At 41.8% G+C, this 26,370-nt stretch overlaps 1 protein-coding gene across 3 annotated transcripts; it reads right to left on the reverse strand.

Annotated features, from left to right (window-relative positions):
- ZWILCH (zwilch kinetochore protein) lies at window positions 1–26,351 on the reverse strand. 3 transcript variants are annotated; one of them, XM_061594874.1, is made up of 18 exons: window positions 25,996–26,351; window positions 22,985–23,036; window positions 22,076–22,171; window positions 21,875–21,990; window positions 20,166–20,386; window positions 16,571–16,650; window positions 16,027–16,197; window positions 15,763–15,834; window positions 14,560–14,653; window positions 14,149–14,201; window positions 12,205–12,310; window positions 11,947–12,026; window positions 8,519–8,675; window positions 6,179–6,207; window positions 5,402–5,538; window positions 4,632–4,727; window positions 4,362–4,480; window positions 1–2,253 (listed from the first exon to the last, which is right to left on the reverse strand). In XM_061594874.1, exons 1-18 carry the CDS (start codon window positions 26,055–26,057, stop codon window positions 2,228–2,230), a joined length of 1,767 nt encoding a protein of 588 aa, XP_061450858.1. In that variant the 5' UTR covers window positions 26,058–26,351; the 3' UTR covers window positions 1–2,227. The 3 variants fall into 3 exon arrangements, with proteins under 3 accessions (XP_061450858.1, XP_061450856.1, XP_061450857.1); XM_061594872.1 differs by lacking the exon at window positions 1–2,253 and adding an exon at window positions 2,280–2,826 and having other exon boundaries at window positions 25,996–26,349; XM_061594873.1 differs by lacking the exon at window positions 1–2,253 and adding an exon at window positions 3,649–3,801.
- Window positions 26,352–26,370: the final 19 nt, after the last annotated feature.

The following is a 26,370-nucleotide window of genomic DNA, read 5'->3' on the forward strand; positions in this document are numbered from 1 at the left end:
CTGTTGAGTACTGTCTACACCGACTGGCAGTAGCTCTCCAAAGCTTCAAGCAGGCCCTACCTGGGTATGAAGTTGGAGGAGAGTCCTTGTATAATATATAAATCTCCCACCCATTACAAAACTGCAAATTTCACTAGTGATCTTATTAAAAGTATTCTTCATAAAAGCTTGGGACAGGGGTAGCCACTGGTGCCCTCTAGCTACAGACCACAATCCCCATTGGCCATGCTGGCCAATGGCCAGAGATGATGGCAGTTGCGATCTGCAACACCTGGAGGGTACTGTGTTGGCTACCCCTAGTTTAGGATATCGCAACATCCCACCCATATTTGCAACGTTAATATCCACGATTCTGTCTCAGCTCTTAGCAAAGCTCCTTTTCACTACAGGCTCGTGGAGAAGTGTGGCATTCTTATAATGAGAAATGACACCAGAAACCACAAGGTAAAAAGCAGTGCCACTACAAATCCACCACTGTTTAGAACAGTGAGTGCAAGAGGCTGGAGAATAACTGAAGCCCAGACCCTTCTCTTTCAAGGCATGGTTGGGAGCAGGACCTAGAGAGCCGACTGATTTAAGCAAAAAGGCAGATACTGAAGCAGCTGAGAGATGCATACAATTTTGTATATCAAAATCAGCAGTATAATAGGCTTTATTTTCCCCATATGTCCCCCACCTAGGCACTGACCAGACCCAGACTTGCATAACTTCAACAAGATGGCTGCATCGTGTGCCTTCAGACCAGGCTGCGGGGATTCTAATTAGATACAGCAATCACTGATCTAAATGAGGGGAGAGGAGATTTAACATCGTCTGTCTACTTCTGGAGTCAAAAGCAGCCTTCAAAATCAACAAAGGCTACATATAAATGGCCCTTCTGGGATAATTTAATATAGCAAAGAGGAGTCTGATGTTGAAAATCCCACACTAAACCTCACTTCCTCTTGAATGCATCATTTGCTGCTGCCCAGAACTCCTGCTTGTAAAAGGAAGAACTTGATGTGAACGTTAATATCAATTTCAATCAGACTAATGGAATGACAGTTGTTGGGGTTTAACTTTCTTAGATATAGGAGCAATGATCTTGTGTTCCAGCCCCACGGTATGTTTCTGGAATGGTGTGTAAATTGAACAGTTTAACTGCTACGACCCACCAGTCTATATTCTTTCTGATCAATTTAGCAGGAACCTTCCGCTGAGCCTTTTTGTTATCTCTCATGTAGATTCTAAGTGGCATGGGCACAGGAGCACATAAACTTCTGACGCACTGTAGATACTATATAAATGTTGAGGAGGAGTGTCAAACTTAAAATCCTGCAGCTCTGCTTTATGTACTGAGGGGTTTTTTGGAGGGTGGGGCAGTATTAAGAAGCATTTTTAAACTAAAGCCACAGGTCTTTTCAAAATATACCGTGAGCATTCTTATCTACTTTACTGATTCCATTTTATTAAAGGAAGCTTCAGTAGCATTTGGAGTGCAGTGTCACAAATACACAGGTGACACCCACCTCTGTCGCTCCATTTCACCTGAATCGGGAGAGGCTGAACCAGCGTCGTGAGGCTGTGGAGGGCCAGGCGAAGGTTAATTAACTGAGGCTGAATCAGCAAAAGGCAAAGGCACAATGGGTAAGTGGGTCGCAGGTCTGGGAATTGGGTAGGTGCCCTGCTCTGGGCAAGGCAGCACTCCCAATGCAGGAACAGGCATGTAGCCTTTGCGTGCTCCTTGATGTCAAGTTGTTTCTTCAGCCTAAGTGGCCTCAGTGACAAAGAGTTCCAAAGCCCAGATTTGACTTCAGACTACTGCAACCCATTCTACATGAGGCTTCCCTTGAAGACACTCCAGAAGCTCCTATGGGTGCAGAATGCCACTGCCCAGTTATTATGTGGGCCAGTGACATGGGGTCATGTGTCACTGTGTCTTCTTAAGAACATAAGAACAGCCTGCTGGATCAGGCCAGTGGCCCATCTTCTTTTTTTAAAAAAAAAACCAGATTCACTGACGTTGAGCTACTGGGTGCAATTCAAGGTGTACAAAGCCCTGAATGGCTCAGGATCCAAGAAGTTTTAAAAGTGCCTTCAGGCTTAGGATTGGTGGGGAAATCCCTGCTTGTGGTCCCCATTGACCGGTAAGGTCCATCAGGTGTTCGTGGGAAGCCGGGCCTTTGTGGTGACAATGCCCCAGCTGTGGAACTCCCTTCTAGTGGAGAGCTGATTGTCCCCCATGCTGTTATCCTTCGTGCCTTTGGTACATAGCTGGAGTGGAGATTAACAGTCCAGTTATTAGGAACATAGTGAAGCTAACTTATACTGAATCAGACCATTGGTCTATCTACCTCAGCATTGTCTAAGCAGCTTCACGGTAACTATTGGTGACTATTGGACAGAAACACAACCTCCACATAGAAAGGTCTGTGACTACCAGACAGGAACACAGGAAGCTGCCTTATTCTGAGTCAGACTATTAGCCCATCCAGCTCAGTACTGTCTACAGCTGGCTCTCCAGGGTTTCAGATCACGGTCTCTTCCCAGCTCTAGGTGGAGACGGCAGGGCCTGAACCTGGGACACTCTGCATGCAGAACAGGTGCTCTGCCACTGGGCTACAGCCCTTTCCACTGCTGTCAGCTGTATTCAGAATTAAATAGATTTTAATTATTGTTTTGTGTTAATTTTATGTATGGTTATTGTTAGATGCCCTAGACTCCCATGGGAGGAAGGGCATGAAATAACAGTGACAACCGTTTATATGAAATACTCCTGAGAACACTCAGTGAAGGTAATAAAACACGTTTCTTTGTTGCCACAATCTTCAGTGTCATCCAGGAGACCTGCAAGACCACAGAAAGTAGTGACAGGTAGAGAAACAGACATTCATCCCTGGGTTCCAGTTAATCTAAGAGGAAAATGTACCACTTCTTGGGCAGAGAGACCTGGCCTAGGATGTCCTCCTTTCCATGACTAGAAAGAACACAATTTTGAGAGGGTCTCTGAAAATTTTGGGAGTAGATCTGGATCTGGCATCCACATTCTGATTGTAACATCCGGCTTAACATCTGACCTCCACTACATCAGCCATTACCTTTACCAAAAACTGCAAACAGATGAACTGGTAGCTGTCAGCTATGCTGGCCAGTTTGTTTGGTTTCTGTCCAATATGCCCACGTCATTTGGACTCTCATATAACAAATCCTGTGCCCACAGGACTGACATCCTACCAAATACTGAGTTATTCATCACTATCACGGCACCTTTCTTATCCTTGGGATCTCTAAAACACTTGCCCCTCTTTTGGGGAAGAAGAGCTGCTATCGAGTGTGCGCTAGAGATACCTTTCAGGCTTCCGTCATTTCACAGGGAGCAGGATGTGCTGTAGCCTCCAGTGCAGGCCATTCCTCCCATCTCTCACCCAGACTTGGAGAGTGATCTTCTGCCCCCACCCTGGGCAAGGCTGACCAGTCTATCTGGCAAACCCCTCGAGTTCCGTCTGTCCCCTTTATCCTTTCCCCACATCACAGCATGACAAGACCAGACAGAAAGACAGGGGTTATTTGGGGGGTCTGTCCTTATTTAGGCTCTAGCTGTCTACCTATGGGCTTGGAAGCAGGACTTTTACCGTGTAAAGTCCACTTTCATTATGATCTTCATTATGATCTTTCATTATGCCTGACTCTTCTCTCTAGACCTGTGGCAACATTCTGAGTTGCTCAACTTCCAAGAAGAATGATGGTGCTTTCATTGACCACAGATCTGCTGAAGAGTTGCATGTGGCTAGAGATTTGGTCTGGAAGAGGAAAGATGGCCATCTGAAAGCAAAGCCATCAAAATTAATCAGCCAGCCAGCTGTATGGCCCCCAGGATAACCAATAAGGAACTTGTTTCCAAACTCGCTGAACTACTATAATGCCTCCAGATTCTACTATGATTAACTAGTTAGGAGTTATCTGAGCCAATGCCTTTGTTGTCCAGCTTTTCTTAACATCACACACAAACACGTCATGGAAGAAACCCATCTTCTTCTCTTCTTAGAACTCATCCTCTTCTCTTAACTCCTTTAAGCTACACCCCAGAGACCCTTTTCATTTGTGGAGGCCAAAAGGAAAAATCAGTAGGGATCTCTCCTACACGAAACCAGTCTTCACATGTGCCTCAGGCCTGTCCACTTAAACCACATGGCTGATGTGCCTGCTTTGGCAGTTACTAATCTACTGCCAGCCTGTCACCATCTCCATTACTGGACTATAAACTTCCCAATAATACAATATTTTTAAAGCAGGATATTGTTAAGGCAGGCTACCGGAAGTGAAATGGGGAGGAACAAACAACGAATACTGCACCGCAATTCAGATTGCAGGGACCCACTCACCCACAGTGCTTGGATTCACGTGTTCAGCTGGAGGGGTGGTGTTAAGCTGCCATACTGTTTTAACTTTTTTCTCTCCTTGTCCACTACTGATTTCCACTCTCCATATTCGGGGATTAGCACTGAAGTAATAGACAAAAAGAACCAATGATAAGAACTGACTGTTTTATGTTTTTAATATTATATACCACTTAATACCAAGCAAAGTCTCTAAGCAGTTAACACTCAACAGGAATTTAAATTCCAGGGTTCAAGTACTGAGGTCCAGCTTACTTTTGGTAGAACTCCTTCACAAAAGTTGTCCTGACTGGTAGCTGAAATACACGCTTCTCATTCAGGGGGTTTTCCTTGTAGTAGCTTATACAGGACCTGTGAGAAGATAACATTTCTTCAGAGTACTGATGGTTGAAAAAACTAACTACTGTTCCCTGCACAATAATTCATCCTCAATCTTTACAGCGGCCAATATGTTTACAAAGAAAATAAAAGAGAAAGGCAAAAAGGCTACAATCAAGCAATGCACAACCTATGAGCCCCAGAGCAAACAGGAGTTGTAAAAGGGCACACCTGTGCTGAAGAATTTCTGTGCCTTTAGAGGAAACAGTACCCACAGAAATTCCTTCTATCGGTTTTTAATCTGAGATGAGCAAGATTTTAATTTAGAGCTAAACTGACCTAAACATTACTCTCCTCCCCTTTAAAAAGAGAATCAAAGGTGAAAAAAGTGACAGGAAATGGCTTGGCTGTCCAAGAGCAGGAGTTCAATAACCCTATTATCATTACATGTTAGAATTCCCAAAGTTGTATTTCTTGTGAATGCTGCAATTCTCTTAAGTCCTCTTGCAAACGCAGAAAGGAACATAGCAGCAGCACACACTTGGATACACGGGAGAGGCAAAACTGGGGCCATTATCAGCACTGGGACTGCGGTCCCCACCCTCAACACAATTGAGATGACCATCTCTCCTTTCTGCATTACATGAGCATTTGAAAGAATCTGCTTGTTCTTGCTACTGGGAAGAGATTTGCTGGTAAACAATTACTGTGTCAAAAAGATGAGGTTCTCGTGCTCAAGTTTAAGAAGTTCTACACAGTTGTCCACGATTTCTAGCATATGATGGAGTTTCTGAACACGATGAACCTGCTCCTGCAGGTCTACTGAAGCAGATATGAAGTAGTCCTTTAAGAAGATGAGAGATGGCAAAGAACAAAAAAATCAATAGTCTTTAACAGTGTCACCAAAATATATTTAAGTTGCTGGTTTAAGAGAGAATACAGTGCTCGCCCTCACCCCGCAAACTTGAGAAAGACCAAGCCAACAGAATGACTAGTCTCACAAAGGCCTTGTTCACACATCATGGTAAACCATAGTTTGCTGCCCTGGACTTGTTTGGGAGAAAGGGTGTGAAATAAATTCAATGAAAAATAAAAATAAATAATGTTAGGTTTACTGTGAACAGCTGCTTTGCTCCTTCCTGTTATTGTGTCCGTGGGGAAACAAACCATGGTTCTTGGTCTAGTGTCCTGTCTGAACTAGGGATCATGGTTTGTCTCACTTCCCAAAACCCCTGAACTGTAGCCAAGGTTTCTTCTTTGCTTAATGACTGTAGTCTGTTGGGACTGAAACAACCCACAGTCTGTTGTTTGGAAATGATGCTAAGCCAGGAATTATGGTTTGCTCCTCCTTGGCTATTGCACAGGGGAAATGAAGCAGCCAAAATGAGTGTGTTAATGGCAAACCATTTTAATGCTGTTTACCAGGATGTGCCAATTGGAACAATTATTACAGTTTTAAAGGGTAGAAAATTGAAGTATCTTACCAAGTGAGTACGTATTGCAAATTCCTTGCCTGAAACAAAGATAGTTCTACTTAGCATAATTTTAAATAGCATTAATATGAAATGTATACAAAATGACAAGTTTAATTTAATTTATATAAAACACCAAATGGGGACATTACACAGAAAGCCACAAGCTTCCTTACAAGTTTGTTCTGCGAAGAACTGAAGCGCAATGAGAAACTGAAATGAACCCCAGCTGAGTAGGAGGCCTTGCAAGTTTGCCACAGCAGAGTTTTAACTCCTATAAATAAATAAAAACTTTTTTGCACCCAGGGCTTTGGTTAACTTCTTATTGGTGGATCCCACTGGATCTGTGTTTTCTTGCTGTTCTGATGTAATGCTTTTATATAACGTATGCTATATTAATGTTTATTATACTATACACTGCTCTGGGATTGTTTTTGATGAAAAGTCAGTTAGAAATCATCTAAAAGAGAGGGGGGGCTGGTGGTTTAGTATTCCCTAATATTAACAAGTACCAACAGACCTCTGTTTGAGTGACAATGCTACAATGAGTTGATAATGTTGATGTGTGTGCGTTGTTGCGTGAAACAGCATACATTACGTTGGAGTTAAGTTGAGCAAGAAACTTCTTCAGAGCATTAGATCATGTTAAGAGTCTTTATTAAGACATTACGGCCAAAGGCTTAAGAGTAAATACATGTAGAGTTTCTTCAGTCACCCCCCTTCTGGTACATCTCTCTCCAAAGGTAAACACAGAAGACAACCTCTCAGTTCAGAGGCAATACACAGAAGACTCAGCTTAACACAGATAGCTGCTAGAACTTTTCCCAGTCTATCGCGATGGTTACCATAGCAACGGCCTTGGCTGTCCGTTCCCAGACTGGGCAAAGACATAACTCCCCCTAGCAATTAGGTCAGCAAAATTACCCTAAATGAATGGACCTGGGAGCAACAGCAACAGCTTGGATCATCAAATGCAGTCAGAGATGCAATAAGATACGGAATAATAAATGCAGAAGGAAATTAGGACCAGAAATATTTCCTATGATGCAATTCCTTGCTATGTTGCATACCACCTTGCTGTATTTTTTTTATGAAAAGGACGCTCTACAAATATCTAAATAATATTTTTCAACAAGCAGTGGGTTAGTATGAGAGAAAGAAATGGATACTATGCAGTCTATTAAGAATTGCAGATTTATTTACAAACATTAAATTTCAATATGATGAATACAATGGGGATACGCATTCACTTTCTGTGACTTAAATCCTTAGACATAACAAAATTTATAACCTTTCTACCTTTTGTTGGACATATGGTCAGGATTAAGCAAAATGTAGACATATATTTTGGACTTCTGCGTTAAGTTGTTTTTGGATTAAAATAATGGGGTTGTATCCAACGTTAGTCATACAGACTGAAATTAATGGACATGCCTAACTTGGAGCCATTTATTTCAATGGGTCTGGTCTAAGTAGAACTTAGTCGGATACAACACCTGGAAAAGATTGATCAAATTACAACTGGGATTAGATCCAATGATTATCCTCCTGGAAAAATTAAAAAGGGACATCAAAAAAGATGTTGATGGCAAATATGCTGGTTGCAGCAAGAATTTTATTTGCCAAATATTGGAAAATATAGTAAATTCTATCTATAAAAGAGCAGGAACAGGCAGTTTGGCACAAGATTCCAGTCTCTGAATTTTATACTATGAAAATAGGAAAGAATGTTAGACAAAAGTAAATATTTGCTTAAACCTTGGCATAAGATTATATTTTATTGGTGTGATAAAACAAAATATATGGATGGTAGGGCAAGCTGTCTTGGAGGTAATTTAATAAAGTGTGCTGAAGGCAATAATGAAAATGTAAAACTTGTGCAGAAATTATAGTTTGTACATACGTGGTAGCTATCATAGTATCCTCTAGTATATTTTTTATTCTTTGTCTCTTTTCTCTTTGTATAAATTCAACCATTCTCCTTTTTTGTTCATAAAGAGCTACAGCCATAATTTTTAAAAATGAAAACCAATTTTTAAAAAAGAAGTTGTGCATATAAATAAATATTGTGCGAGGATTGGGCAGGAACAACAACTTAAGGACAAACACCATTTGGCAAAATCAGATAAGAAAGTTTCTTCAGGGAGATAGTCACTATTTGTTGGTTTATATATCAAAGTAATATTTATGGGAAGAGACTCAACATCTATTTAAGTAATTTACTCAACAAAACTTCTGAACGGATGATGTGCCCAATGTCTGCTTGTTAAATAGGAAAAAAAAATTCAAAACTGACAGATAGCTTAGATATACCCACCCAGTACGATGGTGGTTGGATCAAAACAGACATACCTACAAAATAGCTGACATAATCCCTCTTCATTTTATCCAAACCGATTTCTAGAAGTATTTGAAATGGAGTATTTCCACTAAGCAAACCTGTCTCTGTACTTCCATGATAAGATTGCTTAATCAGTTTGCTCAATAAGCTGTTGCTTTCTTGATGAACCTAGAGACATAATATATATTTTATTTATATCCTGTCCATTGATAATATATCTTGAAATATATCATAATTACACCACAAAATGTCATTTCAAGTGAACTTATTTAAGGTTATACAAATGCGATGTTTAGTTTGCAAAAGAAACATTCCACTCTAATAATTGAAGCAAAATATAGACACTGATAATTATTCCCTCTAATAGCAAGCTCAGGTGGTAGAATGCTTCTTAGTTTAGAAGTAAAACAGGCTCACTCAAAAATAATATAGCAGCTTCATACATGGGAGCCTCCCTCAGTCAGGAGTAGCCAACACAGAGCCCTCCAGATGTTGGTGGACTCCAACTCCCATCAGCCCCAAACAGTGTGGTTAATGGTCAGAAATGATGATGGAAGGTGTAGTCTGGCAACATCTGGAGGGCTACCCCCACCCTGGGTACAGAGAAATATACAAGTCTATAAAAGAAAAAAAAATAGCCTGACAAGGATCTGCATGCTGCCAGGGGGTATGGAATGTTGGGGGGGGGTCAGTTGAGGGGGAGGGGAAACTGAAGATGGGGAAGAGGAAAAGAGAACTGGCCTACCCAACCCCCTAACACAGTAAGCATCCTGGCAGGGAGGGATTAGGTCTGGGTGATGCACAATGTGAAGTTAAAAACCCCAACTCCCCTCCCTGAGCTAGGTTTCAGGAGAAAGGAATGGAAAAAACAGGGTTTCTCTTTCTCATTCTCCAGATCCCTCCCACCATGCTAAATGTTTGGAGTTAGCAGTCTTAAAAAAGAGCCCTCTAGCACTACGAGAACATAAGCTGCTTTATTTCATTTCATTTCCTCTCTCTTTTTTATACCAGGACAGATGATTTGTCCATCGCACCCCAGTATTGTCTATTCTTGACTGACAGTGTCATTCCAAGGAATCAGGCCGAGACCTGTCACATCGCCTGTTACCTGATCCTCAGCACAGCCCCTCCTGGAATTCCCCTGCCTGCCCCCACCCTCTGAGCAGGACTGGCTGAACAGAAGCATTCTTTTTAGGGGCTGGAAGCAGACCTGGCATTAAGATGATGCCTGGTCACCACTGGCAACTAGAAACTGCTGCCAGGCAACCAGGCGGTGACTCAGGAGTCCCTGACTTGCAGCACATTCCCCAGCACGAGTCTAGGCCTTAAAAAAAGCATAATAAAATCCGCTGGATATGCTCAGTTCAGTGTCAACTGAACTCTCATTAATTATCGAGCCAGAACTTTGTGCCAGAAGCCTCCTGCCTGGCTTTGCAGGGAGCGGTGTAGCGGTATCAAGACTCAGTAAACTGAGATAAAGACTCAGAGTTGGTAGATTGTTTGCGGTGTGTTTGGAGGGAACTTCAGCTCCTTCTGTTTGCTCTTGCCTTGAGGCCGATTCACTGAGCAAGGTATATAAAGTGAGCTCCAATTATCTGTTTACATTTGTGGCAGAAGCAGCAGCTGCTTTAAGAGAAAACAACCTGGAAATGGCTTTGATATGAATTCGTGATATTGGGCTATACGCGACTGCTTACAGTCACCCGGCTAGTAAAAAATAGTTACTTAACTGATGCCTAGAGACCATACGTTACTTCACAGGTTTGCAGGCTGAGCCCTGGCAGTAAAAACAAGCTTTGGTCCAAGTTCTAGCAAACACGGGCTTGAATGAAGAGAGGGAGAGAAAATGGGCGATGTGTACCTGCAAAGCCCTGCATAGTTTTGTTGTACAGAAGTGCCAGTTTGGGCAAAAGAGCAACAAAAAACTCCTCTGCAAATGTAGCCAATATGATAAGATACATATATCTTTGTGCTTCTTACATCGAGGTAAACTTCAAAAACCCTTCCCTATTTTTCCCTTTTGAGTTTTCTTCTTGTCTTTAATTTTGTAATACTAGAACAGCTGATGTTTTAAAACCTGTTTTCTCTGAAGTCAGATTATAGAATTTTCAAAAAAGTGTTGCTGGTTGTGTTTTTTTTAAATCACACATACATGGAAAAAAACAAATAAAATAAATAGGGGTGGGGAGAAGGTTCTACTCTATGTACTCAGCATTTAACTAAAAAAGCTATTCATTTCCTGCCCACTTCTGTCTCTGCTAGACCTGCTTTATCATGCAGCCCCTGGAGGATTGCCTGTGGGTCAACGTGGCCTGAAAAATGTTAGCCACTGTTGACTTAAGGCAGGGGTGGGGGAACCTTTTGGCCCAGATTTTTATCTACCCCACCTGAGTGGGCCAACTTTTGACAGGTGGTGGTCCTGTTCACCTGTCAAAGTTGGCCTACTGGAGTAGAGGAAAATACTGCCCCAGCTAGATTTGGTCATTCCAGCTAGGTCCCCACGAGAACTCACTGGCTTACCCGAACCAAACAGGATTGAACTCCCTGCACATCAGCTGATGAGCAGACAGTTCAATCCTGCTTCCTGCAGCCACACCTCTACCTGTTCTACACTTGGTGCTGCATGATGTCAGATGTGGGGCAGGTGGGACTGGCATGGGGAGAACAGCTTGGTGCGTCAGGTTTGGCCTGCGGGCCAGAGGTTCCCCACCCCAGACTTAAGGGAACAATCCTATACTCCAGTTCTACTGGCTTAGGAGTTACACGATTGGGTGGAAGCTCTGCTACACTCGTGGAACTTGAGATGTGCCACCTGCATGAAAGATGGGTGGAATATGAGTGTCATCTCAAGCACAGTCTCCAATTGTTTCCAGGGATGCTGAGGGTTTGGCTGCCATCTTTACACAGGTGGGTTTTTTTCCTGTTATCTGGTTGTTTCTCTCCTCTCCTCTCCTCAGCTGAGCACTTACAGGACACTCAAATGGCACAGCAGTGGTGTATCTTCTCTCCCTGCCCATCCCAACAACATAATTATTACAAAGTGGGGGTGGGCAGGAGGTAGATTGAGATCTGTTGACAAATCTCTGGGTGATTTGTAGTAGATAAACAATTGGGAATGAAATCATTGGTGAACGATAGCAAAAAAGTATTTTATCCAAGTGAAATTAAGAAACTGGTGGCGTGGAGGAATGGATTTTTCCGCAAGAGGACAGTGAGTTCAGTTGCTGTACTGAAAACAAATTCCTTGTGCCCTCAGAGGTGCCTAGATCCTTAATTCTAATTGTCTGCCTGCTCTTCTTTCTAAGCCACTCTTCTGCACTTGGCTCCAGCTGGTAGACATCATGATTTTAGGAGAAACCAAAGTAGATCCCTCAAGCTTGAAGTCTGCCCATGCCCAGATAAAACTGCCCAAGCTGAAGCTCTGTCAGTCATTACATACCCAGGTCTTCAGTTCACCATGCTGGAGGGATTTCATTATCAATTTGAAACACTTCACCAGGTCCTCACATGAAGTGACATCTTGGGTTGAAAAAAGTCAAGTGTTAAATAAAACCACAGCCTAACTAGAAGTGGATCAAATGAAAAATAAACTAACTAAATAAATAAGATTAGTGTACAAGCCTCCAGTCATTTCTCTTACAGGATGAAAAACTTTAAATAAAAGATACCAAGAGTTACAGTCTAGAAATATACATACTCTTCCATATTTTACACCACAACTGCTCAAGAAAATCGAGGTCTCCTCTCCTACTAAAAAGTTTTTTCATGTTGCCATAAACTGCAGAAGTGTCCTCTTGGAGACTCTGAAAATAATTTTGAAATTATACTTCAAATTAAAGGCAGGGATTTAACATTCTTTTAGTTATTTGTATCCTGTTCTTCAAAGAAATCTCCTACCATATTGTTACATTTTAAAAAAACGTATATAATAAAAACCAACAGCAGCAAAAACGCAAGGCCAAACGGCTGCATATGGAAGAGCTTCTTTGGATTGCACTGTGACAGGCAGCTGACCCTGTAGTCCAAAACATCTGGAGGGCATCAGGGCGGGGAAGGCTGAACTAGGGCATCAACAGGCACAGACATGTCAAGCAGAACTCATCAGTCTCTAGGGGTACTCTAGGGTACCTATTCTAATAGGTTCCCACTGCTGCAACTCAGGACCAGGTTACCTGAAAGACCACCTACCCTCGTCTAGGCCTGTAAGATCACTTAGATCATCTGAGGAAATTCTACTGGTGGCCCCACAACCTACAGAATATCATAGGGTGATGACCCAAGAAATCAATATTTTCTGCTGTTGCCCCTGTATTGCGGAATGATCTTCCCTCTGCGCAGCAACCGTCAGTGGCTTGAGACTTCTTGTAAAGACGTATCTTTTTGCCCAGGCTTTTCCTGACCCATAAGATTAGACCCTTTTTTATGCGTTTCAATCCCATAATTCCTGTTTTATATGCTTTTATATTGCTGTTTTGTTAGTTTTAAGCTGTATTTTTTTAGTCATATTGTTTTTAAAAAAAGATATTAAGGAGTTTATAAATGTTTTTAAATAAAGGGAAGTGGTCAGTTCCAATTAGAACAGCTTACTTCTTCATGCAGCCCATAGTTAAACTATGGAATTTGTTCCCACAAGAGGCAGCAATGGCCACCAACTTGGATGGCTTTAAAAGAGCATTAGACAAATTCATGGAGAAAAAGGCTACTAGCCACGATGGCTGTGCTCTGCCACTATAGTCAGCGGCAGTGTGCTTCTGAAGATCAGTTGCCGGAAGCTGCAGGAGGGGAGTGTGCTGTTGCACTCAGAACCTGCTTGTGGGCTTCCCAGGGGCATCTGCTCGGCCCCTGTGAGAACAGGATGCTGGACTAGATGGGTCACTGCACTGGATGCTGGACTGCAATTGATTGGTTTTGGTGGTTTATGGATACACCATGAACAGCTTTGATAATTTATACATGAGAAGTAGTATACAGATTTCAAGAAGTTACAGGAAAAACAAACAAGTCTCTGTATAGCTGCACTGAAGGAGGACAGGTCTAAGAGCACAATCCCTCCTACATACATACACCTATGAGTAAAACCCATCCAACATAGCGAGTCTTGACTATTAAAAGGCAAGCTAACAAGTAACAAAAAGCATCCATCACATATCCAGCAACTACAGATTGAAAGCAGGGCTGTGGAGTCGTGAGCAATTTTGGGTGGAGTCCGAGTCTGTAGAAATGTACCGACTCCGACTCCTTCATAAATGGCAAATGTATATTAACCAGTAATAACAAATTTACTGTCGTAAAATGGTAGCACAAGGCATTTCATCACCACCACGTGAATCTAGAGCTTGGAAAAGTTCCTTTTTTGAACTACAACTCCCACGAGCCCAATCCCTGGGGCTGATAGTTCAAAAAAGTAACTTTTCCAAGCTGTGGATTCACATGGTGGTGATGAAATGCCTTGTGCTACCATTTTACGACAGTAAATTTGTTATTACTAGTTAATATACATTTGCCATTCATGAAGGAGTCGGACAGTAGATAAATAGAGGGGTGGGAGTCAGAGTCGAAGGTCTGGCATACCAACTCCACAGCCCTGATTGAACGTGCACTGGCAATGACAAACAGTGGATACTTCACAGCCCCGGAATACCTCAGCATCACCATTGCTTGGCTTCTTCAACCCATCAACTTCGTCCTTTAAATCTAAAGGAGGAGAAAGGATGAGGTTGCAAGACTACTGCGAGGCACATACAGCTGAATATCATTAATATAATGCAAGCGTCATGGCTGTAATGCAAATAATTTTACTCCTACTTGTTTTAGGAACACAAGAACATGCCTTACACAGAGTAAGGCCATTGGTCCATTTAGCCAAGTGTTGTCTGCACTGACTGGCAGAGGCTCCCCCTAGGGTTTCAGGTAGGGGACATTCCCAGCTGTAACTGGAGATGCTGTCATTTGGACACAGGACCTTCTTCATGGAAAGCAGATACTCTACCACTGAGCTATGGTCCTTGCCAAGCCTTTCATAACAAGCATTTCTAGAATGCTGCAAAATTACCTTTCAAAAGTTTCTGTACTAGTTCAACAACTGGTTTTTTCCCCAAAGGATTAGGCCAGTTAGTTATGCCGGTCTCCAAGCTCTCAGCCAAACTCTAACAGCACCGTGTAAACAAAACAAAAAGACCACAGTTCAGAGCTAAGTATTGGTTATGTTCTAGCACACAGTGAGGTATACATTGGTATGGAAAGCACTTCCTTAAACTAGAACTATAAAAAAAACCCGCACACAAGATTTTTAAAAACATTTTATCACCCCAAGCCAAATTCCAGTGCATCTTGGGATAATAAAATGTGCCAAAACAAATCCATGTGTGGTGTCAGAAGATGGGCACGTTGTTGGAAAAACTGACGTAGGGAGGGGGTGGGCTCTCCAACACTGGAGGTATTCGAGAGACAGTGACATAGCTGTCTGTCAGATATGCTTTAACTTGGGTGCCTGCATTGAGCAGGGGGTTGGAGAGTGGCCTTATAGACCCCTTCCAACCCTACTATTCTATGATATTACATTGTTTGGGACACAGCCCCATATCTCAATGGCAAAAATCAATACAGTCCTTGGGAAAGTTTGTGTCTTGGCACTTTTTAGCTTACATGGAAAAAAGTGTAAATTTTGTAGCTGAAATTCGGGGACACTGCTTCCTATTGTGCAGGGGATAATTTGGAGACATTGTTTACTACTGTATGGATGATAATGTGGAGAGGGCTGTTGCACTCTCGCCCTGCTTCCAGGCTTCCCATTGGGGCATCTGGTTGGTTGTGAGAACAGGAGGCTGGACTCAGTCGGCCCTTTGGCCTGATCTAGTAAGGCTCCTCTTATGTTCTAGAAAGACCACATTGCATGCTTACTTTTGTGTAAATTCTGCATGAAAACCACACCAAGGGTAGGATTTTGTTCCATGATCATTTAAGAATTAACAATGATTATTCAGACAAGTCTCATTGACAACAGAGACCTTACTCCCTAGTGAGTGTGCTTAGGATTGCATCTCTCATTTTGTTTCTCAAAAAAAGAGAAGAATGCCACTGGAATTACCATGATATTTACTGAGTGTGAACTGGCTTAACCTTTGATTTATTTGGAGCATTTTCACCAATATTAGCTTGATTAAATTTCAAAGAGGCAGTTGATTAAAACCAAGCACCCATCCTTGTTGCTGTATGACCAATAGTTCTGAAACAAGATTTTCATAGCTATACTTACAAGGAGGAACTGCACCTCCCTGTTCAGTTCATATACAGAACTCAAGGGACTCCCAGATGCCATCTGAACATTCTGAAAGTTAAAAAAAAAAAGACTGATGTGGCTCTTTGCTAGAGCCCAGAAAGACTAACAAATCGTTTAATACACTATATCACTAGTTAGACTAGCTGTTATTTGATTGTCAGTTTATACTATTTGAAATTAAATCAGCAGCATGGTTCCACTGCTCTGCTACTAGAATATTAAGGCATGCAATTTCCTTACCAATGTGGCAGAAGAAGTGAGTGGAGGGACTTGCAGCATCTTCCTTACAGAGTTCCAAGTAAAATCAGCAAATATATTTCTGTCCAATGGAATAAGGGTGTCTTCCAGCGAAAGGGACTCCAATGAGGTGGCTTCAAGGAACTCATAACGGGCAAAACCCTTTACTGTCAACTGGAATTAACAGTTTACAGTTATAGGCTGCTATTGCAAAGACGACACCCAACTCTGCCCAAATGGAACCCTCTGGAGCATATTTTGGGTGAGGGGCACCAGGGGAAGGAGAGAAAGTGTGTAACATTGGATACCACCCATCGTTCAGGAAAAGACAAATACCCAATTAAAAAGTGGTTACCATTAAAAGCCCCATTAAGGCTGAAATCCTAAGAAGCAGCTAAACCCAGATAGTTTAGGCCCTAGCCCTGCACAGTCTGTGCCCCAAGCATAAATTTCAATATTTTAGTGGATCAGACTGTCTTAGTAAAGTGCATTTTAAAATTAAAGAAGTTCTAATACTTTGACAGGTGTAATAGAAAAGGAAACTTACATCAGAAGAGTGATGCCTCATTCTGTGAGTCTCCTTCAGATCTTCCAAATCTGCAGAAAATGTTTTATTTGACATTGGACCTGTGAATAGAATCTGAATTTAGCAGAAGCTATTTAGCTCTGAAAAAGTACATAGAATCACATCTCAATTTTCTCTCAGAATTTGCTCACGTCAGAAGACTCCCCTAATACAAGCACCCTATTGTCTCTTCCAGCAATGAAACAGCAATGAGAACCTAGATTACACTGCAAAAGCAATTACTAGCAACCAATGATATACAAGTTCAAGGTTCTGGTTTTGGTGTACAAAGCCCTATGCAGCTTAAGACCAGAATACTTGAAAGATCGTCTTACCCCTTATATACCCAGTTGATCACTGCTCTCTGCAGGTGAGGGCCTCCTGCAGATATCGTGTCATCAGGAGGTCCGTTACGCACAACATAGGAACTAGACCTTTAGTGTTGTAGCACTAACACTGTGGAATTCCCTCCCCTTAAATACAGGAATACCCCGCTATACGGACCTTCACTTAACATACACTCCCTTTTACGGACATACTCCATACTCCATCATGCCCGTTGACGTACGCTTGCTTCACGCTTATGGACACTTAACGGTGCGTGGGGGTGGAAATAGACGCGATCGCGCCACCGCAAATCAGCTGGGAGGAGTGGCAGCGCAGCAGCAGAGGCTTTAGCGCAGGGCTTTGAGGATCCACATGAAGGAGAGGTAAAAAAAAGTTTTAAAAGGTAGTGCTTCACTTTAAGGACATTTTCGGTTTACGTACTCGCTCTGGTCCCATTGAATACATTAATGCGAGGTATTCCTGTATTAGGCAGGCACCATATCTGCTATCTTTTCAGTTCCTACTGAAGACCTTCCTCTTTCAACAAGCCTTTTAAGTTGACACCTTATCCCAGTCTGCACCTGTTTTGGAATTGCTTTTTAAGATGTTTTTAAAGCTATTTTTAAAAAGATATTTTGTTTTAATTAGGGGCTGCCACCCCTGTTCACTTCACTTGCCAACCCTGCCTGCTGCCGCCAAAGTTTGCCCCCTCCCCCCTACAGGTCATCAAAGCCAGCCCCCTTCCCCCATGGGTCACCAGGGCCCACCCCTCCCTTTGCCAGGCCTCTCCCACCACCAGCCTTGCGTACGTGGCCATGCCTGGCCTCTCCCTCCGCCACGTAGCCTGCTTGCTCCCAGATAAGCTGTCTTTGCCACTGTGCCCTGCCCCTGACGTCACGCTGCATGACATCATAACGGCTTACCTTTTTATTACATAGTAACATTTATTATTATTCCCAGCCTATGGTCTGAAGGCACGTAAGACCAGCTCCCTGCTGAAGCTAAGCAGAGTCAGGTCTGGTCAGTGCCTGCATGGGAGACCGCCTGGGAACCATATGAAAGCTGTCTTTGGTTTCTATCATGAAAAGAAAATGAATGAATGAATAAATAAATAAATAAAATAAAAATTTAACGATATTTTGTTTTAATATGTTTTAAAGCTGAGAATGAGCTGTTAGTGAGAGATGCCGAAAGCAACAAAAAAGCTTTCTTCAGGTTCATCCATAGTAAAAGACAGAGAACAGAAATGGTGGTGCAGCTACTCAATGAGGATGGCAAAATGATAACAGATGAAGAAAAGGCAGAAGTGCTCAATTCTTTCTTTGGCTCAGTCTTCTCCCAAAAGAGGGTCTCCGACCCTCCTGGGAAACATGAAGCTGAAGGGGCAGGATTGCAGTTTGAGACTGATAGACAAATGGTCAAGAAATACTGAGGAATCACTTTGAACGAGTTCAAACCTGCAGGGTCTGATGAACTGCATCCTAGAGTATTGAAGAAACTGGCTGAAGAACTCTCAGTAGTGCTGTCTATTATCTGTGCAAAATCGTGGAGGATGAATGAAGTGCTTGATGAGGAGGAGGGCTAATGTTGTCTCTATCTTCAAAAAAGGCAAAAGGGAAGAACCTGGGAACTACAGACCAGTCAGCCTGACATCAATCCCTGGGAAGATTCCGGAGCAGATTATAAAGCAATCTGTAAGCTCCTTGAAAACAATGCAGTGATTACTAGAAGCCAACATGGATTTATCAAGAACAAATCCTGCCAGACTAACATTATCTCATGTTTTGATTGGGTACCCTCCCTGGTAGACTGGGGGAATGCTGTAGACATAATATATCTTGACTTCAGCCAAGCTTTTGGCCATGTGTCCCATGATATTCTGATTAGCAAGCTAGATAAATGTGGGCTGGATGGAACAACTATGAGGTGGATCCATACAAAATCATACTCAAAGAGTGCTTATCAATGGTTCCTTCTCAAATTGGGGGGAGGTAACGATTAATGACTTGGATGAGGAGGTGCAGGGAATGGTTATCAAATCTGCAGATGATACAAAATTGGGAGGAATAGCTAATACCTTAGAAGATGGAAACAAAATTCAAAGGGATCTTCATAGGCTGAAGCATTGGGCTAAAACAACAGAATGAAATTTAACAGGGATTAGTGCAAAATTCTACCCCTAGGATAAAGAAACCAAATGCACACTTATAAGATGGGTGATACCTTCTCAGCAATACTACATGTGAGAAGGTTCTTGGAATTGTTGCTGATCACAAGCTAAATGAGCCAATGTGGCTGCAAAAAAGGCAAATGTTATTTTAGGCTGCATTAATAGAAGTACAGTTTCCAAATTGTGTGATTTGTGTCCAGTTGTGGACACTGCACTTTAAGAAGAATGCAGACAAACTGGAACAGATTAGGAGGAGGGAAACAAGGATGATCAGGGGACTGGAAACAAAGCCCTGTGAAGAGAGACTGAAAGAACTGGGCATGTTTAACCTTGAGAAGAGAAGACTGAGGGGAGATACAATAGCACACTTCAAGTACTTGAAAGGTTGCCACACAGAGGAGAGCCAGGATCTCTTCTTGATCATCCCAGAGAGCAGAACATGGAATAATGGGCTCAAGTTACAGGTAGCCAGATTTCGACTGAATATCAGGAAAAAATTCCTAATGGTTAGATCGGTACAACAATGGAACTGATGACCCAGGGAGGTGGTGGGTTCTCCAACAATGGAGGCATTCAAGAGGCAGCTAGACAGCCACCTGTCGGGTATGCTTTAATTTGGATTCCTGCACTGAGCAGGGGGTGGACTTGATGGCCTTATAGGACCCTTCCAACTCTATGATTCTAAGTCTTTTGTTTTTAAGATGTTTTAGAGAGTTTTTGTTTGCTGCCCTGGGCTCCTTTTCTGGGAGGAAGGGCAGGATATAAATTTAATAAAAAAATAAATAATACATCCATAAGTCCACGTCTGTTTAAAATAGCATGGAAAATAAATCTCAATGGTGGATGAAGTAGCTAGAATTCCAGGGACTACCATTTGAATGAAAAATAACCGTTTACTATATGACATGCTGCATTAACCAATAGAGCCAAAAATCAGATTTTGAAAAATACCTTTGGTTCCATAGGGACTAGAGATAATTTTCTAAGCAGACTTTGATTACAGACTAGAAATGCACACACTACATTTCAAAGATGTCTTTAAAAAACGCTAACAGTAGTCTAAACATTTTTTCTTCTCACTCAGATTTGATGAGGAACTCTTAACATTGCAGGCAACTGTGTAAAGATTGATCCCTGTTAGCTTGTCTTCAATGCTGAGAGGTTCAGCTCCCAGCCAGATAGTTTGTTTGGGGTCGGAGCGATCACATCGTACCCACAGTGGAGGAAGTGGTGCTGACTTGTTTATTATTAAGTGGACCATGTTTGGATTTTGAGACATTGTGTAGAATGAGATCAACTGCCTGGAAGCAAACAAAGACATCAGATTTGATAAATAACTGTTGGAGTGTATTATGAACAGACTACTTAAATTCTTTCTATGCCATACTAGCCTAATTTAGAAGATAATCTCTTGGTTTAATAAGAGATATGCATGAGCTTTATTTATTTATTTGAACATTTCTAAACCACCAATTCATAAGAAAATATCATGGTGGTATATGATAAAAGTATTAAAACATCATAAAATTATAACATTCAGAACAAGTGACCAACACTGAATCAAATTAATCCTCTGAATATGCTTGGCAAAACAAAACCATTTTCAGCAAGCAATGAAAACTGTACATGCCTGTTTGATTTCAATCGGAAGGAACCTATCTCTGTTCTAAAGTCACCCCTTCCCTCTTCCTGGCATGCAGTACATCTTCAATTAATCACAGTTTCCTACAATGTCCAAGCTGGGAAGCTATGGTTACCAGCCCAGCTACCAGTTTCAGAACAAGCTAGCATCTTAAAACCAACTTCAAACCATGGTTTAAGATATTGGCTTGTTCTGAACTTGGAAACTATTGTTTTCTAGTTCAGACATCATGGGAAACTATGGCTAATCAAAGACTTCCTGGCTTATTGCATTGCACTGAGAAGGGACAGGGCAAGGATGGAGTGTGGGATGGAGTGTGCAGGGAAAAGGCTTGCACACATCTCTGAACCGAGCAGGTTCAGAAGAGGACAACAAGGATAATCAGAGGACTGGAAACAAAGCCCTATGAGGAGAGACTGAAAGAACTGGGCATGTTTAGCCTGGAGAAGAGAAGACTGAATTACTTGAAAGATTGTCACACAGAGGAAGGCCAGCATCTCAAATATTTGAAAGATTTTCAAACAGAGGTGGGCTAGGATCTCTTCTCAATCATCCCAGAGTGTAGGCCATGCAATAATGGGCTCAAGTTAAAGGAAGCCAGATTTCGACTGAAGTTCAGGAAAAACTTCCACCACAAAAGTGGAACCAATGACCTAGGGAGGTGTTAGGCTTTCCAACACTGGAGGTATTCAAGAGACAGCTGGACAGCCATATGTAGGTTATGCTTTAAGTTGGATTCCTGTAATGAGCAGGGGACTGGACTCGATGGCTCTATAGGCCCCTTCCAACTCTGTTATTCTGATTCATCTTAAGAAGCTGAAATATGATTATTCAAACTGAGCCACCAGCTTCTAAGATGGAGTATTCAGTGTCACGATTCAGCACACAAATGATGGAAAACTAATTTATGACTCGCTGGTAACTAACAAAACTATTATTTTCATGCCAATTTAATGCAGGCTTCTCTTAAGGGAGTTACAGATCACTGCCTATTAAGACTAACTTTAAAGGTTTGTTTTCATTATTTCCTGAAAGTTAACACACACAATTCCAGCTGTTCAGCTACATGATAAACAATTAGTCTTCTGTTGGTTGTTCAAAGAGTGCATTATTTTTAATAAAAAGATAAAAAATAGGATTAGCACACCTTGCTCTTGCAAGGGGTAAAGCAAGTGCTGAAGAATCTTCTTTGGGGAAAGCCCTAGACGTAGAAGGGTCACCTATTTGCTCCTCTTCCAGTTCATGGGCTTCTTCACAAGGTCTCTATAGGAATAATAAATTGTGTTAGAATGACAACCTTTCCCAGAAAGAAAATCACAAATTTTTGAGATTAGGACAGCCAACATACCGCTTGGTTCATAATGAACATCATACCACTTCTGTTCCAGAAGTTCTCCAAGGGATTTGGACATCCTTCACAAATCAAATAGCCTTGCACATCAGTCTGGCAAAACAAAGAAACATTTTTTAAAACAGCATTTACATGGCACTTAATGTGGAGAACATGATCTACTCTAATTCATTTAGATCACCAGTACTCAAATCAAACCTATATGAAGTGAAACCAAGTCTCTTCTGTTCAATTACATCTCCCTTGACTGGTAGCTACTTTGCAAAATCGTAGGCATAATTTTTCTGACCTGAAATCTCTTTAGCAGTGATCTAGTTAGACTTCACACTGATAATGAAAGTGCTCTCCTACAGAACTAAACAGCAGTCTTAATTGCAACATATGCACACCTTAAAAATTAGGCTGTTCAATCTTAAAACAGACTCCAGTATTTAATTCTATACTAATAAACCTCTTTAGGGCAATTAGCACCTATGATAGCACCTATGCAATTAGCATATCTATGATATGGCAAAAATAAGAGGGGATCTATATTTTTCTTGAAGAACCTTTGTTAGAGTTCATTTCAACATCTGCAGCTTTGGAAGCACAAAATGAAATTTATTCTATGCTGTTCTTTTATTTTATTTATTTATTATTTGATTTATATCCTGCCCTTCCTCCCAGCAGGAACCCTTCTTTTACTACAAGTTGACCTTTCTTATCAAGCAGACAAAATTCCCAGATTCATAAATATTGCATTTTTAAAGTTTGCTACTCAAATTCATCACTAGGTTATCCCTCACCCCGTTTTTCTTTTTCTGAATGTAGATCTAAAACAAGAATAATCACAGGTGTAGGAACTAAATATTTTCAAATATTGTTGTAAAACAGAATGGTTTTTGGGGAGAAATTAGACATGCATACCTCAAAGGTAAGCGGTCCTTGGCTGATATTCTTCTTTCTTTCCTCGTATACTCTGAAACATAACAAGTAGTTTACTTATAATAATTGGTTTCTGAATAATGGAAACAGACTTCAACAAAAAATATATTGCAGGCCAACTGTAATCATTTCTGGTAAAACTTTGAAAATATAAACACAGCTAAAAGTACCGTCTGTAATTGGTTGGCATCCCACTCCCATCTCTAGTCCTTTAACATTAATTATGTTTATGTCCATTTAATCTTTGCTTGTCAAGCTGTTAGTAAAGATCTAGGACAAGGGCCAGACAGAAAAATGCTGTAATCTTAGACCACTCTCTCACCCACGCATCTCATTGCCAATACAGCCCCCAAGTGAGAGCAGCACTTTGCTGTTTCCCGTAAGACAGAAGGGCACCCATCCCTTTCTTTGGGAGAAAATAAAGAGGTACCTTCAGGAACACCACTGTGTGGGCTTCTAGGGACTAAGAATGAAGCCTGTTTTACAGCTTCACCCCTTCATCAGCCTGGTCCCATGCTGGGTTCAGTGTCTTGATTCATTAGGGGCAAGCAGAAGGTGCTGGTTTTGACCTATAAAGCCTTACACGGTGTGGGACCGCAATATCTGATGGAACGCCTCTCCCGCTATGAACCTACCCGTTCACTTCGTTCAGTATCTAAGGCCCTCCTCCGGGTACCAACCCATCAGGATGCCCGGAGGATTGTTATTAGATCCAGGGCCTTTTCTGTGGTGGCCCCTGAACTATGGAACAGCTTACCTGAGGAGATACGCCTGGCGCCTATGGTACTTTTTTAGGCGCCAGGTTAAGACCTGGTTATACTCCCAGGCATTTTAACGTTCATGTTTTATATTCAATGTTTTTTACTCTACCTTGTTGTGACCTTGTATGTTTTATTGTAACTTTGTATTTTAACTCTGCTGTTCACCGCCCAGAGAGCTATTCGCTATGGGCGGTCTATAAATAAAATAAAATAAATAGAAAGGACCAGTGGCCAATTTCTGGTGGGCTATCTGCCTGGCATGAGCAGGCTCTAAGAAACTGTCACGGCCACTGAATACCCATTGAACAGAAGAAAAACCGGCAATGTTAAGACCTGTCCACCCGACAGGCAAAACACCTCCATGCACCCCAAAACAAATAGCACACACGTACAAAAGCAGGCAATATATACCCCCCATAACAAGCAACCCCCCAAACCATCATTTTAGAAAAATGGGAGAGATGGGGATGGTGGTTGCCTTGGCCGTTGCCAAGGGCAGGTTGTAATGTGTAATTCTTTTCTGAGACGGCATTGTTTCAAATTTGGTAAGCTGCATTGGAAGGCTGTAGACCTGAATGCAGTATATAATTAAGTTTTTTTTATATATAAAGCAACATATGAACCATGATGTTTATTATCCATAATAATATTTTACAAGCCTTGGCAGCTGCCTACCCCTCGTGAACCACAAACCTCCACCACGTGACAGGGCAGATATATTTTCTTTCTCTGTTAGGGTTGCCAACAGACCCTTATTTAATAAGCACTGTTTATTTTATCACAAAAGGCAATTAAAAAAAAGTTAACGCATTACCAGAGCACTATATTAATTTTTTTAAAAGCTAAGCCATTTAACATTTTTTAAAAAATGCAATACAACAAAACATGACACAAAGTCCTTCACAGCTTAGGACGCAGACAGCTAAAAGATCGTTTTACCCCAGTTGATCACTGCGCTCTGCAGGTGCGGGCCTCCTGCAGATAACATCTTTACCAGGAGGTCCATTCCGCACAACATAGGAAACGGACCTTTAGTGTAGTGGAATTCCTTCCCCTTAAATAATAGACAGGTGCCATCCCTATTATCTTTCCGGCGCCTACTGAAGACCTTCCTCTTTCATGAAGGCTTTTAAGTAGAGACCTTATTCCAGTCTGCATCTGTGCTGGAATTGCTTTTTAATATGTTTTTCAAGCTTTTTTTTTTTAAAGATGTTCTTAAAGATGTTTTCTTTTAATATTTTTTAAAGGTGTTTTCTTCTAATTTATTTGAAAATCTGTTTTTAAGATGTTTTTATTTGCTGCCCTGGGCTCCTTCTGAGGGGAAGGCTGGGATATAAATGTAATAAACAAACAAATAAGTAAATAAATAAATTATGCAAAGACTTTAAAAAGTACGCTGCCTCTGAAGGCAGACGTTCCATTTAGTAATCATGGCTGATAATAGAAGAAACTTTCAGCAAGTAATCTTATCCTGCCAGTCTCCTTAACTGGATTAGTCTGCCCGTTCCTGAACATGTTTCTTTGGGGTGAAAGTCTGGTAGGGGTAGGTGAGCTTATACCCAAGTAGAGGCACTCAAGTTGGCACCCGGAGTTATCGTTCTCACGTGGCCTGGAAGATCTGGAAGGATAATAAACCCGCCTGCAACTGCATGCTGGCAGAGCAAGGAGAAAGTTTAGCAATTCATTCTCCAGATGCTCATACGAGCAAACCAAACTACAAACACAGTAAGTAGCCCAGTCTGCCTCTGTGCTGGAACTGTTTTGTAAAAAGCTTTTTTTAAAAAAGTAATGATTTGCTTTAATATATTTTAAAGTCTGTTTTTAAGATGTTTCAGAACGTTTTTAGTGCTTTTGTTTGCCGCCCTGGGCTCCTGCTGGGAGGAAGGGCGGGTTATAAATTTAATAAATTATGACGATAACAACATGGTGCAAGAACAGTGGGAGACGACAGCAGAGCCCAATGTTCTAATAACCAATCAATCATCATTTATTACGGTCAATGACTAGCACTACAGTTTTAATAACTTATCACCATTTTCTTTCTCACGTTCTTTCTCTTGTCTTCCTTGTTTTGGAAGCTCTTTGAGCGGAGGCCCTACCTCGCAGGGCTGTTGTGAAAAACAATGCTTGCGGAAGACCACACCCCATTTTCAGGTACTCGGAGTGTCCCAAGGGGGGCGGTGAGGAGGAGGAAGGTCAAGTTAAAAAGGAGAAGGAAGAGTAAACACTCACCGCAGGAGAAACTGGTGGAATCGGAGCAGTGACTCTTGCCGCCGCTCCCGGGAGCCCCCCATCGTCGATTCACCCACCGCACATGCGCAAACACCCCCTCCGCGACTTTCCTTCTCTCAAGCAACAAACGAACTGCGCGCCAGAACTTATTTTTTTTAACTCGGCCTCGGACGGAATCGCAAATAGGAATCCCTCCGCCGCAGTGAGAAGGCTCTTTCTTAACCCCTCCCTCTTCCCATAAAAAAATCCGTAGCCTTCCTGAGGCGAACTTCTACAAAGGCCGGGAAACGACGGCTCCTTTTCCTCAATTTTCACCCCAGAAGGCGGCAGCGGTGGCGGAGATTTTTCACTTAAACGTGAGACTGCCGAGAGTTT

This window comes from Rhineura floridana, chromosome 14 (genome assembly GCF_030035675.1).
Source record: "Rhineura floridana isolate rRhiFlo1 chromosome 14, rRhiFlo1.hap2, whole genome shotgun sequence".
NCBI classification, from domain to species: domain Eukaryota; kingdom Metazoa; phylum Chordata; class Lepidosauria; order Squamata; family Rhineuridae; genus Rhineura; species Rhineura floridana.